Genomic DNA, 12,078 nt, shown 5'->3' on the forward strand with positions numbered 1-12,078 from the left:
TCCAGATGTTCTTATTGCTTCATCCACCCCTCCACTGACTACCTGCTCCTCTGGGTCCTGGGCCGTGGAGGGAGCCGAAGCCTATCCCGGCAAGCAGGGGGTGCAAGCCGGGGCACACCCCACAGCAACGCCGGTCTTTCGCAGCTCAGACATAAACGCACCCCCCCCCACCAGAGCCAGTTGTTTCCCCCCCAGAAACCGGTCAACCTACACGCGCCTCCGTGGGCTGTGGGAGGAAACCAGAGCGAGCGGAGGAAACCCACATGAGCACGGGGAGAACATGCGAACTCCACGCAGGCAGCACCCAAGACCCCAGCGCTGAGGAGCAGCGATGCCGACCTCCCTGCCAACACCCGGCCGGATACTCCCCACACGGCCGAGCCTTTATTTAGACCTCACGTCCTGAAGATGTGGCTCAGCACGACCTACCCAAGAAGGATTAAAACACCACCGCATCGACAGCCGTGAAGGGGGGTGTGACAACGCCCTGTGACACAGACCGTCCTCCTGACTGACGTTGGCATGGCGTGACTATGAAAGATATGTGAATCTAAACCCTAATTACGGTTTACACCTCCCGGTCCACCATGTACACTGCACTACTGACCAGGCTACAAGAGCGTAATGCTGCTGTTTTGTTGTTTTTTTTTTTTAAGAAAAATTGGTCAGAATGGAAAGTTGTTGTTTTTTTTAGCGAATCTCCAGCTTTTCCCTGGAGCTGCAAAAGCTGGGCGTGGGAAACATTTATGCAGCGACAGTATCCACGTCGACGGCAGCTGTCGGAAATAACTGTTGCAACTTCATACAATTAACCAAACAAACGGAGCACAGCGTGACCCGTGACCATCAGCTGCCCGTTTGTACAGCGGTGTGAGTCTCTGAGAATTTCTAGAACAGTCCATCACACAACAGTCCTCTAGCGGCCGCGCCGGGTACTGCGGGCCTCACTCCCGGAAACCAGCAAGTTACAGTAAGGCGTGTTTACGACCGACAAAACGAAAAACAAGTACTCATAGTTGCATCACGCACTGGGGAATAATTCCGAAAGAACGCTGTACACGGTCCGAGGGGGAAACAAAAGTCACTCTAGAGTTGGTAAGGCATTACACCACACACACACACAAGAGTGTATACTTTAAAAAGCAAATGTACTGCATTCCATCCGATTTAAGATACCATGCGTGCCGAGTCCTCGCTTCATCAATATCATCAATAGCCTTTTGGCCTGGAATAATTTGCTTGTCAGAAACATTAAAAATCGCAGCGACTGAGCCACCAGAGACCGCAGAAAATGGGCTTGTGCGAAACATGCCGAAATATTTGTAATCGTTTAAAACTTGCGAACGATACACAAAAACCCTGCTTCGTTACATACTGTTGTTGTTGTTGTTGAGATTGTAATCTAATACTGCTAACGCTAAAATTCTGTGGGAGTAGTAGCACTTCGCTCGTACAAATGATACAAACTACTGAAGCAAATTTCAACCGCTTAGCACCTCAGAAATGTTGCATTTTCTTCGCCATGCAAACGGGTTTCAGTGTTACTAAAGTGCTTGTTTACCACGATTCTTACGTCCATGCTCTTTTGTTTGTTTTGGTTTTCTGGTCTATATAGTTCGTAATTAGTCCACCATAAAGTGCATAGTTCACACAACACACGGCAAGCTGGAGACTGCATGTACATGATCTTTCAGCCGGGCACGCCTAAACTGCGAATTCACACCGGCCAAGTTACAGTTAAATTAATGTCAACAACTTAAACTCAAGTTTCACTTTTGACGAACTGTGAATTGGTTTAATGAGAACTTTAAAATAATTAGAGCGCTCGTAAGGACAAAAAATATACATTTGTATTTATTTGAATAACAGTAAACTGAAGGAACTGTTCATGCACAGTACTGTTACACGAAAGCCCTTTATGCAGTAACATGCAGGCCCAGATCTGAAAACAATAGAGCCATATGCACCCCGTGCTCCAGCGCCATGCGTCTCGTGGTTGGCTCCCACAGGCCTGTTGCAGGTCGCTCATTGGCTGCACCGCGATCCAGGCGATCGCTGATTGGCCGGTGGCTGCAGCGGAAACATTCTCAACCAATCGTGTGGCACTTCGTCTCCGGGTTGTCCGGCGCGAGAAGCCCCTGCGTTGGCCGTTAAGAGACCCCTTACCTGTTGTCCACCGGCGCCATTTTGGGAGAAGCCGAAGTCGGGGATTGTGGTGGAGAATAACTTCGCGCACTGCGGGTGGAAAAAAAAAAGCCTTTCTGTTTCTTTTTTAGATTGTTTTAGCTGTTTAGCGGCGCATTATAAACTTGATCTAGAAGCAAAGTGTTGCTGAAGGTAAAGAGAAGTGATTCAGAGCTTTGTTTGAAGAAGAAGGAGGAGTAATAACGATCGGAGGTCAAGAGCGGCCTAAGTGAAGCCGAGTCGAGAAAGGACAGCGTTGGAAGGCGTTTGAAACGAGAACGCTGTTTGTTCTTTTTAAAGGTAATATTTGCCTAAATTTGAGTAGATTATGGATTATTGTAGTCTTGAAATTCTCTAGACCGACGCATTTACCTCTCCCCTCCTGGTAATGCAGGGCGGTAGCTGTTACGTAATTGTTTAAATGTGAGCAGCCGAAAAACTTCCTTTTTTATTCGCTATTATACAGAATTGCAGCAATTCCGAGATATAAAATAAAGCCAGAACGTTTTTTTTATCAAGTAGATCCCATAAATCGAATAAATGGTCTTCGGTCTGGTAGTTTTTTTCGAATTAAAGAATGAGGGTCTTTAAAGCGTTTTAATGTTCGAAGACGGCAAGAACCCACGACGTTTCACAAACAATGGAGTGAGTTTGAGTTGTTTAACATTTTGCTTATTTTGCAGTCTTGTCACCGTACTCGCGGTGCTCTGGGTTTTACTCGAAACACTTGGTAAAGAAGTTTTGCTTATGGATTGTCTTAGTGGGCTATATAGTACTGTGCCCACCTCGATTTTTTGATTATATATATATGCGCTTTGTGATGTCTACGTGCAAGGTACGTAGTATTTCGGCGAGAAGTTGTTGAACTTTGCCCTCACACCAGTAGTTTCTTTCTAAACAAATTTCGCCTGCATGGTGCGGCTATGCACGCGTGGAAGAGTCGCGGAAGCAGGTAACTAATGTTGTCGAACATGTGAAAGAGTACATTAGCGTATGGTCGACGGAATAGTTTTAACTTTTTAAGAATTGGGGAAGTGGCGTAGTTTTAAAACTAGAGATATCCTGCAAAATTTGGCTTAAGTCGAATTTCTCTGCATGTTTTTGGTGGAAGATCATTTATCCTTTTCCGGTTTTGACAAGTTGAGAAACTGGTAGTTTTATTCACTTCCAGAGTATGACTTTAATTTTCTTACGTATATAAAGCTGTTTTTCTGTGGCCTTCCAGTGTAAATCTAGTCCTGTGAGAGGCAAAAAAAAAGCCTTGGGCTAAATTATTCTATTCATTCTTTAACAAGCCTCATCCAGAAACTTCAGAAGGATCTGTCCATTCATTCCGTCCCCAGTATTGACATTTCTTGCATGATCCTGGCAGAAACTTGTGCGAGTTTCCTATGGCCTGGGAGGGGGTAGTATTAGACTTGTCCTGAGGTGGTGTGCAGTTGAGCGCACAAGAGTGAAAAAAACTTTGTCCTCATACAATGGGTTCTGCAGAGTAAACTCACCCACCTGCTTCTCTTGACAGGTATTCACCTGAAAGGACATGTATTAAAGTCAGTTAACCAAGGACCGAGGCCAAGAATGACAGTAATACCAAACTAAGATCAAGACCACAGCTTCTCCTTTTTTATTCTGCCTGCTTGTGGTACCCGTGTTCCTGCAGGGAGTTTTGGCTTCAGACATCTGATTGCATCCTGGGGTGGGGGGGTAGAAGTTCTTTACAAACAGATTAAAGACTGCTGGTGGAGGTTTTTTTTGTTAATATGATGCAGTGATGACCTTTGCCCCTGGTTTTGATGTGATTCTAGATTTTGTATACTGCATGCATTATGAAATGGTCATGCTAAAATTCCCATTTTCAAATCTTTTTTGCACATACTCCAGCATTGAAGGTTCGCCCCATCACTAAAGATCTTTTAGGGATGTGGCTTCTTCCACACAGAAGTTCAGTCTTATTCCTGTTGTTACTATGTTTAGCAATTTGTATGTGGAAGCAGTTGTACTTGCATGAGGTTTAATACCAGCTTTGTTCAATTTTTTTTTCTCCCAGGTTGATTGGCAGTATGGCAGACGATTTCGATATTGAGGCTATGCTTGAGGCTCCTTATAAAAAGGTGAGTGAATTTTAAAGGGTTTGATGTGGATTGCCAGAGTACACTACCCATGAAACTACCGCTCTATTGACATTTTCCCCCACACCCTCTTAATTTATGCAAAAATGACTTTAATGTATTTGCTGATGTGCTATGTTGCAGTAGTTTCAATTCAGAATTATGAATAAATGCCCGTCTATCTCTTTTTGTAGACTTGCCTAACGATATCTCACCTCTACTCCCATGAATTCACCTTTGATTCCAGTGTGAACTGTCAAACAGTAAGGTAGTAATTGCGCAATGTATTGATGTATTGTGGTCCCCTAGGTAAAAAGAGCCTCGTCTTTGAACATCCAAGCACCTGTTTGGTAGCAACAAGGTGAATGCAATGGATGACAAAAGCACATTTAACCTGAAAAAAGTAAATTGGAGACAGTATTCAAATTTTACAGACATGGTGTAGTTATGCCATGCTGTTTTAAGATTCCTGTTTTAGAAGAAAATGAGTTGGGAATGTATTCTTTACGCGTAATTCCATTAGGTATGCTGTATACTTTGTCTTGTAGAGTTCAATTCATTCATGACATGAATGCGCATGGTTTTTGTTTATGCTGCACCAGTAGCTAGCGAATAGATTGATTTGTAGAATTAATCTGAACATTCATTTTTTATGCCACATTGCTGAATTCTCATTTCTTGAGCAGTGAGTATTTTTGTTGAGATGAGGGCAAATACAACTTTAAAATGTGAATACTGTCTCTTAAACCCTTTGTTGATATTTATTTTAAACCTCATGCCTGTTAAAGGGTCAATCACCATTTCAGGTAATTTTGCATGTTTTAACACCAGTTAATATTTACACCTTCTCACACCTATTCAGTAGCTTTCAATTAAGCTAAGTGGTAATTGATAGTCACATTTTAAATCCATTTCATATGTGTTAACTCTTTCAACAAAACAAAGTGTTCCCTTTAAAATCTAAAATGGATTAGTTCCATGCAACGGAATAGGGATTAGGGAGTTTCATTAGTTTGAACTGGTGGATTTTTATTTTATTTTTAAATGAATTTCTTGGGAGTCGACGTTACTAAGCAGTGTGAATCCCTGTTTGCTTCAGGGCGAGATGTGTGACAGAGGTGGCATCGAGCTCTTACAGTCCACGAACGAAAATGGGTGAAGATCACTGGAATGGCATCCATCACAGGAACTCGATTAGTGGCTGGCTGCTAGCATGGCCACATTGGTCTTAGGCAAAGATAGCCTTGGTACTGATCAGGAGGAGTTGCTCAGCAAATATTCACTAAACTTGGCTTAATAGTATACAAATGTTTAACCACTTCAGCTATGATTATTAGATCTTGAATTTTGGTTTTATTTACTGTTATATGTTTTAAGAAAGGGGAAAAGTAACAGCAAAGTGGTTACAAAGGGACCCAACTTTATAAGTTTGACTTTTAATCTGTACGAATACTTTTTAAATGATTTTTTTATATTTTCTTTTGTTCCCAATCCCCCTTTACCTTGACGACTTGAAATGTTACCTCTTCGTCCTCATGATGTTCTTCTATCGACCCTGCTTAGGATGAGAACAAGCCCAGTAATGCGAATGGCCACGAGGAGCGCAGTAAGAAGTAAGTGCAAGCTGGGGTCCCTGAGGGAGCAGGTTGACTGTGTGGGAGGAGTGGGTGGTGGGACAGGACTTATCTTTCATGCCCGAGACCACGCTGTTAACTTGGAAAGGGATTGCCGGTGGGACATGGCTTAAGTGGCTTCCTCCATCTACCAGTAACGTCGTGCATCTTGACCTGCTGTAACACGTGGCACAATTTGGTACAGTGTGAGAGCGCTGGAGTTGGCATGGCTGACTCTGCACGTTGGTTGTGTAGCGTCTTTTTGCATTCATGGTAACGTTATGGTAATTAAATCTTTTGTAGTTGACAGACATTGCATAACACATTGCCTAATAGGCCCTGAAAACTGTAATGAAAACAGTTTAAGGTTATAGTGTTTTAATCGTTAGTTTTGTGTTTTGGTTAGCTGTGCCTGTAATTCTGAAATGGCAATTCTTATCTTAGCTTGAGGGTGTGAGACTTGAAATAAAGTATCGTGGGCGTGGTTATGATTCCTCGCAGGAGCAGGTAAGATTGAGGGTAGGGGGCTCTTGTTTAAGAATCTTGGTCATTTTATTACTTTTTATATAGAACGTTGAGTATAAAATGGATTTTATACATACGTATTTCCATGCCCAGGTAGATATGAAAACTACAATTATTAATGTAGAATATTTTATCCCTAATGGAGGTGGGGGGTGGTGTTACAAGTAAGATATAACAGTTGCTCACTTCTTGTTCTCTAAGCCTTTACGTTGGTTAAGGGTCTTGTCACTGACCCCCCTCCACCATATTCCGATGGGGTCTTGTGAGTTTTCACACGGCGCTTTCTCCTCATCGCGAAAGGAAAAAGAAGAGCAAGAGCAAGAGTCGCAGTAGAAGCCGCGACCGGAAGAGGAGCAAAAGCCGGGACCGCAAGAAAAGCCACGACAGGAAGAGGAGCCGGAGCCGCGACAAGAAGCGCAGCCGCAGCCGGGACCGCCGCCGCAGCCGGTCTCGTAGCAAAGAGAGGAGCGGCCGCTACAGAGCGCGGAGGAGCCCCTTGTGAGTCCCTTGTCCTTGTGGCCGTGTCCGTCCTGCTGCGTCCGCAGATCCGTTTACGGATTCAACTATAAGAGCCTGTTTTTGGTTAACTGCATGTTTTGGTTCTCTTCTCATCTGTTTACGCTCGTTGTTAATTGGTGTTAAAACTAACAGTTTTTAAAGCCTACCTGCACATATTTCTGGGTGGATAAGTTTGTTCCTTTTCGAGTTTTGTATCAAAGCAGGTTATCTGCTTTTGTTGTGGGGAGAATGAGGGCAGGACTTCGTCTGCTTGCCTACTTTATACGTTTGGTATTAACGGAAGTACAGTTCTCAGGGGGGTGTTAAGGTAGGTGTTGGTTAGCAGTTCAACTTCTTAAGACTAACTGGGGTCTTCTAATCTTCAGTGTGTGATCGTGCCACCCTTAGATGGCTTTAACGTCATAGTTACTGAGATGAACCTTGTTTTTAATCGCAGTTCTGGGCCGAAATTTAACGGTGGTTCCAGAGGGAAGATTGGCCCACCACCTGCCATCAAACTAAGGTTTTTATACTATTTTCTTTGTCATTTGTGTGTATAGTTGTTTGTGCAGTGTATGGTGCACAAGCACCATAGTGTGTCTCCTCAGTTCGAACTGACTGAATCTTTTTTTTTTTAAATTGTAGCAGGAAACGCTCCAGAAGTAGAAGCCCTTTCAGGAAAGACAAAAGCCCGGTCAGGTGAGCTTTAGCTTATGTTTCCATTGGGTGGAAGTACGTTTTTCAATTGTAGTGTTTCACTTGTGCATGTTTCTTTTTGAGGGGCTTCTAATTCTGGAATGTGGCAACTAATGAGCAGCTTCCAACTGGGGACCTTTTTCCCTCATTACGACAGCCTCTGCAGCCGTTTTCTGTTTCAAAACCAGAACTCAAGTCATGTAGCGCTTCATAAGTTCTTACCTCTGTCTTTTAATAGAGAGCCTATTGATAACCTAACGCCTGAGGAAAGAGATGCCCGCACAGTTTTCTGCATGCAGCTTGCTGCCAGAATTCGACCACGGGACCTTGAAGAGTTTTTCTCTGCTGTAGGAAAAGTAAGTTGTGGGCTCTTAACATTTAATTTGACATAGTTCATAGTTTGTTAAACTCTTCAGTTCTCTTAATATCTGATTTTTACATGAACTGTTTTTAGTTTAGGTCACTCGTTTTTTTCTGAATTGGATTTTCTGGGATGCATCAACTACTCAATGAGTGATTAAAGAAGTACTATTCTGTAGCTTTAATAAACTAATATTTTCGCTTTACTATTTGTTTATTAGTAATATTAGACTAGTAACGTAAGTAAATAGACTGTATTGTAATTGGGTGGCTGCCTCCTAATTGTTTTTCTTTCACCAGGTAAGAGATGTGAGAATGATTTCTGACAGAAACTCGAGGAGATCAAAGGGGATCGCTTACATCGAGTTTGTAGAAGCAAACTCTGTGCCACTGGCAATCGGTCTGACAGGACAGAGGCTTCTGGGAGTGCCAATCATTGTGCAGGCTTCACAGGTGAGATGCCTAAAATAGTTAAACCAGCTTGATTCCTAGTTTCTTTCAGAGTATACAGTTCCAGAGAACTCTGGCATTGGAGGTATTGCAAGTTGCGGTAGTGTTACAAATCTTAACTAGATTTTTTTTTTTGGGTTTCGTAGGCTGAGAAGAACAGGGCTGCTGCCATGGCCAATAACTTGCAGAAAGGCAATGCTGGTCCGATGAGGTTGTACGTAGGATCTTTGCATTTCAATATCACAGAGGACATGCTCCGGGGGATCTTCGAGCCTTTTGGAAGGGTAAGAAGAGTCTTTGTCACTGCTGTAACAGTGTGCATATTCTTTTGCTGAAATCGTATAGGATGTTTTTGAATTGTGGATTTTAACTTGATCTATTTCGTCCTAGATTGAGAGTATTCAGCTGATGATGGATAGTGAAACTGGGCGATCCAAAGGATATGGCTTCATTACAGTAAGTTTTAAGGAATGCTTATATGGAATTTGAAATGCTCAAGGTTTTGAATTGTAACTGATGAGAAATCCTTCTTTAGTTTTCAGATGCTGAATGTGCCAAAAAGGCATTGGAACAATTGAATGGATTTGAACTGGCTGGTAGGCCAATGAAAGTAGGACATGTGACTGAGCGCACTGATGCATCCACAGCCAGCTCGTTCCTGGACAGTGACGAGCTGGAAAGGACTGGGATAGATCTCGGTACAACGGGCCGACTGCAGCTGATGGCCAGGCTTGCTGAAGGTAAATGTCTGGGTCAGAAAGCTTGTATTGACAAAAACGTACACAACGGGTGCATCGTGTAGGCTTGGTTCATCATGCTGGCTAGAGTATTGATGTTGTATATAAAATTTTACTATTGAGATTACATTTTAAGATTTTTCAATTAAATGGGCCAAAAATGATCTTGTCTAGGTCTCAAAGTTTTAGATGGCTTTTTTTTCTAGTCTGTAAGTAAACTTTTAGCTAAAATGTATACACTTCTGTGCTCTTGTAGGTACTGGATTACAGATCCCTCCAGCAGCTCAGCAGGCTCTGCAAATGAGTGGCTCAATCTCATTTGGCGCAATGGCAGCTGTTACAGGTAAAGACCTTACCCAATTCTATCAGGCTTCAGTTTCACTGTGCATAGTTGGATATACACAAACTGCATAAGTAAATAGTTGCATGAATTTGGAAATAACCTGTTTATTCATGAATTATACATAGCACCTGTTAAACCAGGTTAGCAGTATTCACAGGGTTATTTACCTACTGTTGTGTTCATGAAAAAACAGTTTTGTTCCAGACTTTTGTATCAGTTTACTTTAATGTCTGGATTGTGTGCGTATTCATGATTTAGGTTCATTGTAGATCACATGTAAACATGCAGATCCTTCCATCTTTCTGTGCACACTCATACCATGATTCCCAGCATTCTCACCTGTGCTGTAAGTTATCATGCTGTGAGATGAGTGAAGTGCACTTTTTTAATTTCTTTTTCTTCTAATCCTTAGATTTACAAGCAAGGCTGACTCAACCGCCCGAAGGTGAATTTGATCTGCATATCCAAAACGTGGCATAACCTCCAGTCTTGTGTTCTGTTGGCTGTATCTAAGCTCGAACTGGGAAAAAGTCTTGGTGATTTGTACCTTGTTTCCCAAGATTTTTTCTTGCTCGCAAATTGAAGCATGCAGGGTCGCGAGCGATAATGTCTGAGTTGGCAGTGCCCTTGGAAGAAAGATACATGTAGGCGTTTTTTTTAGTAGAAAACAGGGAGGCAAACAAAGTTGCTGAACCTTTTTTGCCTGGTATTTAACTGCTGTTGCACATATGGCGAATGCACCCACAAAAGACTTGTGATTGTGGCCTTTTTTGGGGGAATACTTAAATTACAAGAGCCTTTCCTTTTCTCTGCAGCTGCTGCCACCCCTGCCTTGAATTTAAACCTCAATACAGCTTTGAATTTACCGACACAACCACTGGCAACACATTGCTTCCAGCTGTCCAACATGTTCAATCCTCAATCGTGAGTATCGCTATAGCTTTGTACGTTTGCTTGGGACCACTTCACTGTTGATGTGGGTTGGCAAAATACTTAGCAATAACTAGTTTAAGTACAGTATATGTAAGTTATACATAATTGTCTAGCATTTAAAGATGAACTGTTATGATATTTTGTTGGTAGCGTTTGAGATTTTTTTTTTTACAGTACTGAAAACGTTTGAATTGTAGTGCTTCTATCATTTTTGCCTGTTGGAGCCCTTGTGAGAAAAAAAATGATTTTTTTGTTATAGTGAAGATGAACCCGGCTGGGATGTAGAAATCCAAGATGATGTTATTGAAGAATGCAACAAGCACGGAGGGGTTGTTCACATTTACGTGGACAAGAATTCACCACAAGTAAGAACAGTAATGCTTTGAATTGGTAAAATATTTGGAAGTTTTTTGGGAGGGGAGGTTCACGTTCTGATTGTTCTCTTTTTTTTCAGGGCAATGTGTATGTGAAATGTCCAACTATACCGGCTGCAATGGCTGCTGTTAATGCTTTGCATGGAAGATGGTTTGCAGGTAGGTTTAGAAATCGATCCTAGGCACGTAAACCACCTTTAAGACAAATGAAGCTAGAGATGTTTCCTTTATGAGGTGTTCTTCAGGTAACTGTTATTCTTCCTCTCCCTGCAGGTAAAATGATCACCGCAGCGTATGTTCCACTCCCGACATACCACAACCTTTTCCCTGACTCCGTAATGGCAACGCAGTTGTTGATGCCTTCTCGGCGGTGATTTTCCTCAAAGCTGAAAACCGCTTTAGTTGAGAATGCGTATTGGTCAGTCTGTACATAGCATTCGTGGTCTGCCTCCTTCCCCCACCCCTTTTCTCTGAGATAGAAATCTCCTGATCAGTGATTGATCAGGTCAGTGTACTTCAGTAGCAGTTTGCTGCCGAGAGGTTCTCCTTTATTTTTTTTTTTCATATTCTAAGCGGGGATTGAAGCGCCATTTTTTCACGAGAGCTGTAACATTGTGGAGTGTATTTACAATAGTACGGACATGGGTGACAGAAGATGGACCGAATTGGAGTAATAGTACGCCTGATCTTGAGTAATTTGATAAATATTGTGCGTGAAAACATGGGACGTGCATAATAAAGGGACAACAGTTTTTATGTACAGCTTGCCTAATGTTGGTCTTGTCTGTTGACCATTTTATCATATCTTGTAAATGTTTTGTTGTACATACAGCTGTCTCGTGCTTTATAGGTTTAAGGCGGGCAAGTGTGTTGCATTTCCTCACTAAAAATCCAGAAGTGGAAAGTAAAGATTTGTACCAGTAAAAAGATTCTAGTTGGTGGAGCTATCTGAAGGGGAGAAACAACATTGCAATGCCCCTTGCCTGTCTGCATATTGTGTTCTTCAATGTTTTAAGCTCTATGAGCTCTGGAGACTAAATGACAGGTAATTTCATTTGTGTTAATTCAAAGAGACCACCTGGTATTTCTATTAAGTAACTGTTTTTTGTAATCAGGATTTGATTTTGTAAAGAATTCTTGATTAAAGTTCCTTTAAAGTATACACAGCAGTTTGTTTTTTTTTTCCCCCCCAAGGATTACAATCTTTGTAACATCCTTTGGTTCTGATATTTTTGTGCAATGCTTAAATATGGGATC

At 42.1% G+C, this 12,078-nt stretch overlaps 1 protein-coding gene across 4 annotated transcripts; it reads left to right on the forward strand.

Annotated features, from left to right (window-relative positions):
• The first annotated feature begins 987 nt into the window (after positions 1 to 987).
• rbm39a (RNA binding motif protein 39a) lies at positions 988 to 11,983 on the forward strand. 4 transcript variants are annotated; one of them, XM_015365063.2, is made up of 17 exons: positions 988 to 1,095; positions 4,232 to 4,295; positions 5,856 to 5,905; positions 6,731 to 6,928; positions 7,386 to 7,451; positions 7,574 to 7,627; positions 7,863 to 7,980; positions 8,285 to 8,437; positions 8,581 to 8,718; positions 8,825 to 8,890; positions 8,970 to 9,174; positions 9,428 to 9,514; positions 9,927 to 9,959; positions 10,330 to 10,438; positions 10,707 to 10,812; positions 10,902 to 10,980; positions 11,095 to 11,983. In XM_015365063.2, the coding sequence occupies exons 2-17, from the start codon at positions 4,245 to 4,247 to the stop codon at positions 11,193 to 11,195; spliced, it is 1,614 nt and encodes a 537-aa protein (XP_015220549.1). In that variant the 5' UTR covers positions 988 to 1,095; positions 4,232 to 4,244; the 3' UTR covers positions 11,196 to 11,983. The 4 variants fall into 4 exon arrangements, with proteins under 4 accessions (XP_015220549.1, XP_015220548.1, XP_069035415.1 ...); XM_015365062.2 differs by lacking the exon at positions 988 to 1,095 and adding an exon at positions 2,170 to 2,484; XM_069179313.1 differs by lacking the exon at positions 988 to 1,095 and adding an exon at positions 2,538 to 2,829.
• The last annotated feature ends 95 nt before the right edge of the window (positions 11,984 to 12,078 follow it).

Source organism: Lepisosteus oculatus, chromosome 16 (genome assembly GCF_040954835.1).
Source record: "Lepisosteus oculatus isolate fLepOcu1 chromosome 16, fLepOcu1.hap2, whole genome shotgun sequence".
NCBI lineage: Eukaryota > Metazoa > Chordata > Actinopteri > Semionotiformes > Lepisosteidae > Lepisosteus > Lepisosteus oculatus.

What these genes read in the sequence shown, in the direction of transcription:
- rbm39a (XM_069179313.1), top strand. An exon ending in AAAGACAAAAGCCCGGTCAG is followed by an intron (nt 7,628 to 7,862) that starts GTGAGCTTTAGC and finishes GTCTTTTAATAG; the next exon opens with AGAGCCTATTGATAACCTAA. An exon ending in GCATGGAAGATGGTTTGCAG is followed by an intron (nt 10,981 to 11,094) that starts GTAGGTTTAGAA and finishes CTCTCCCTGCAG; the next exon opens with GTAAAATGATCACCGCAGCG.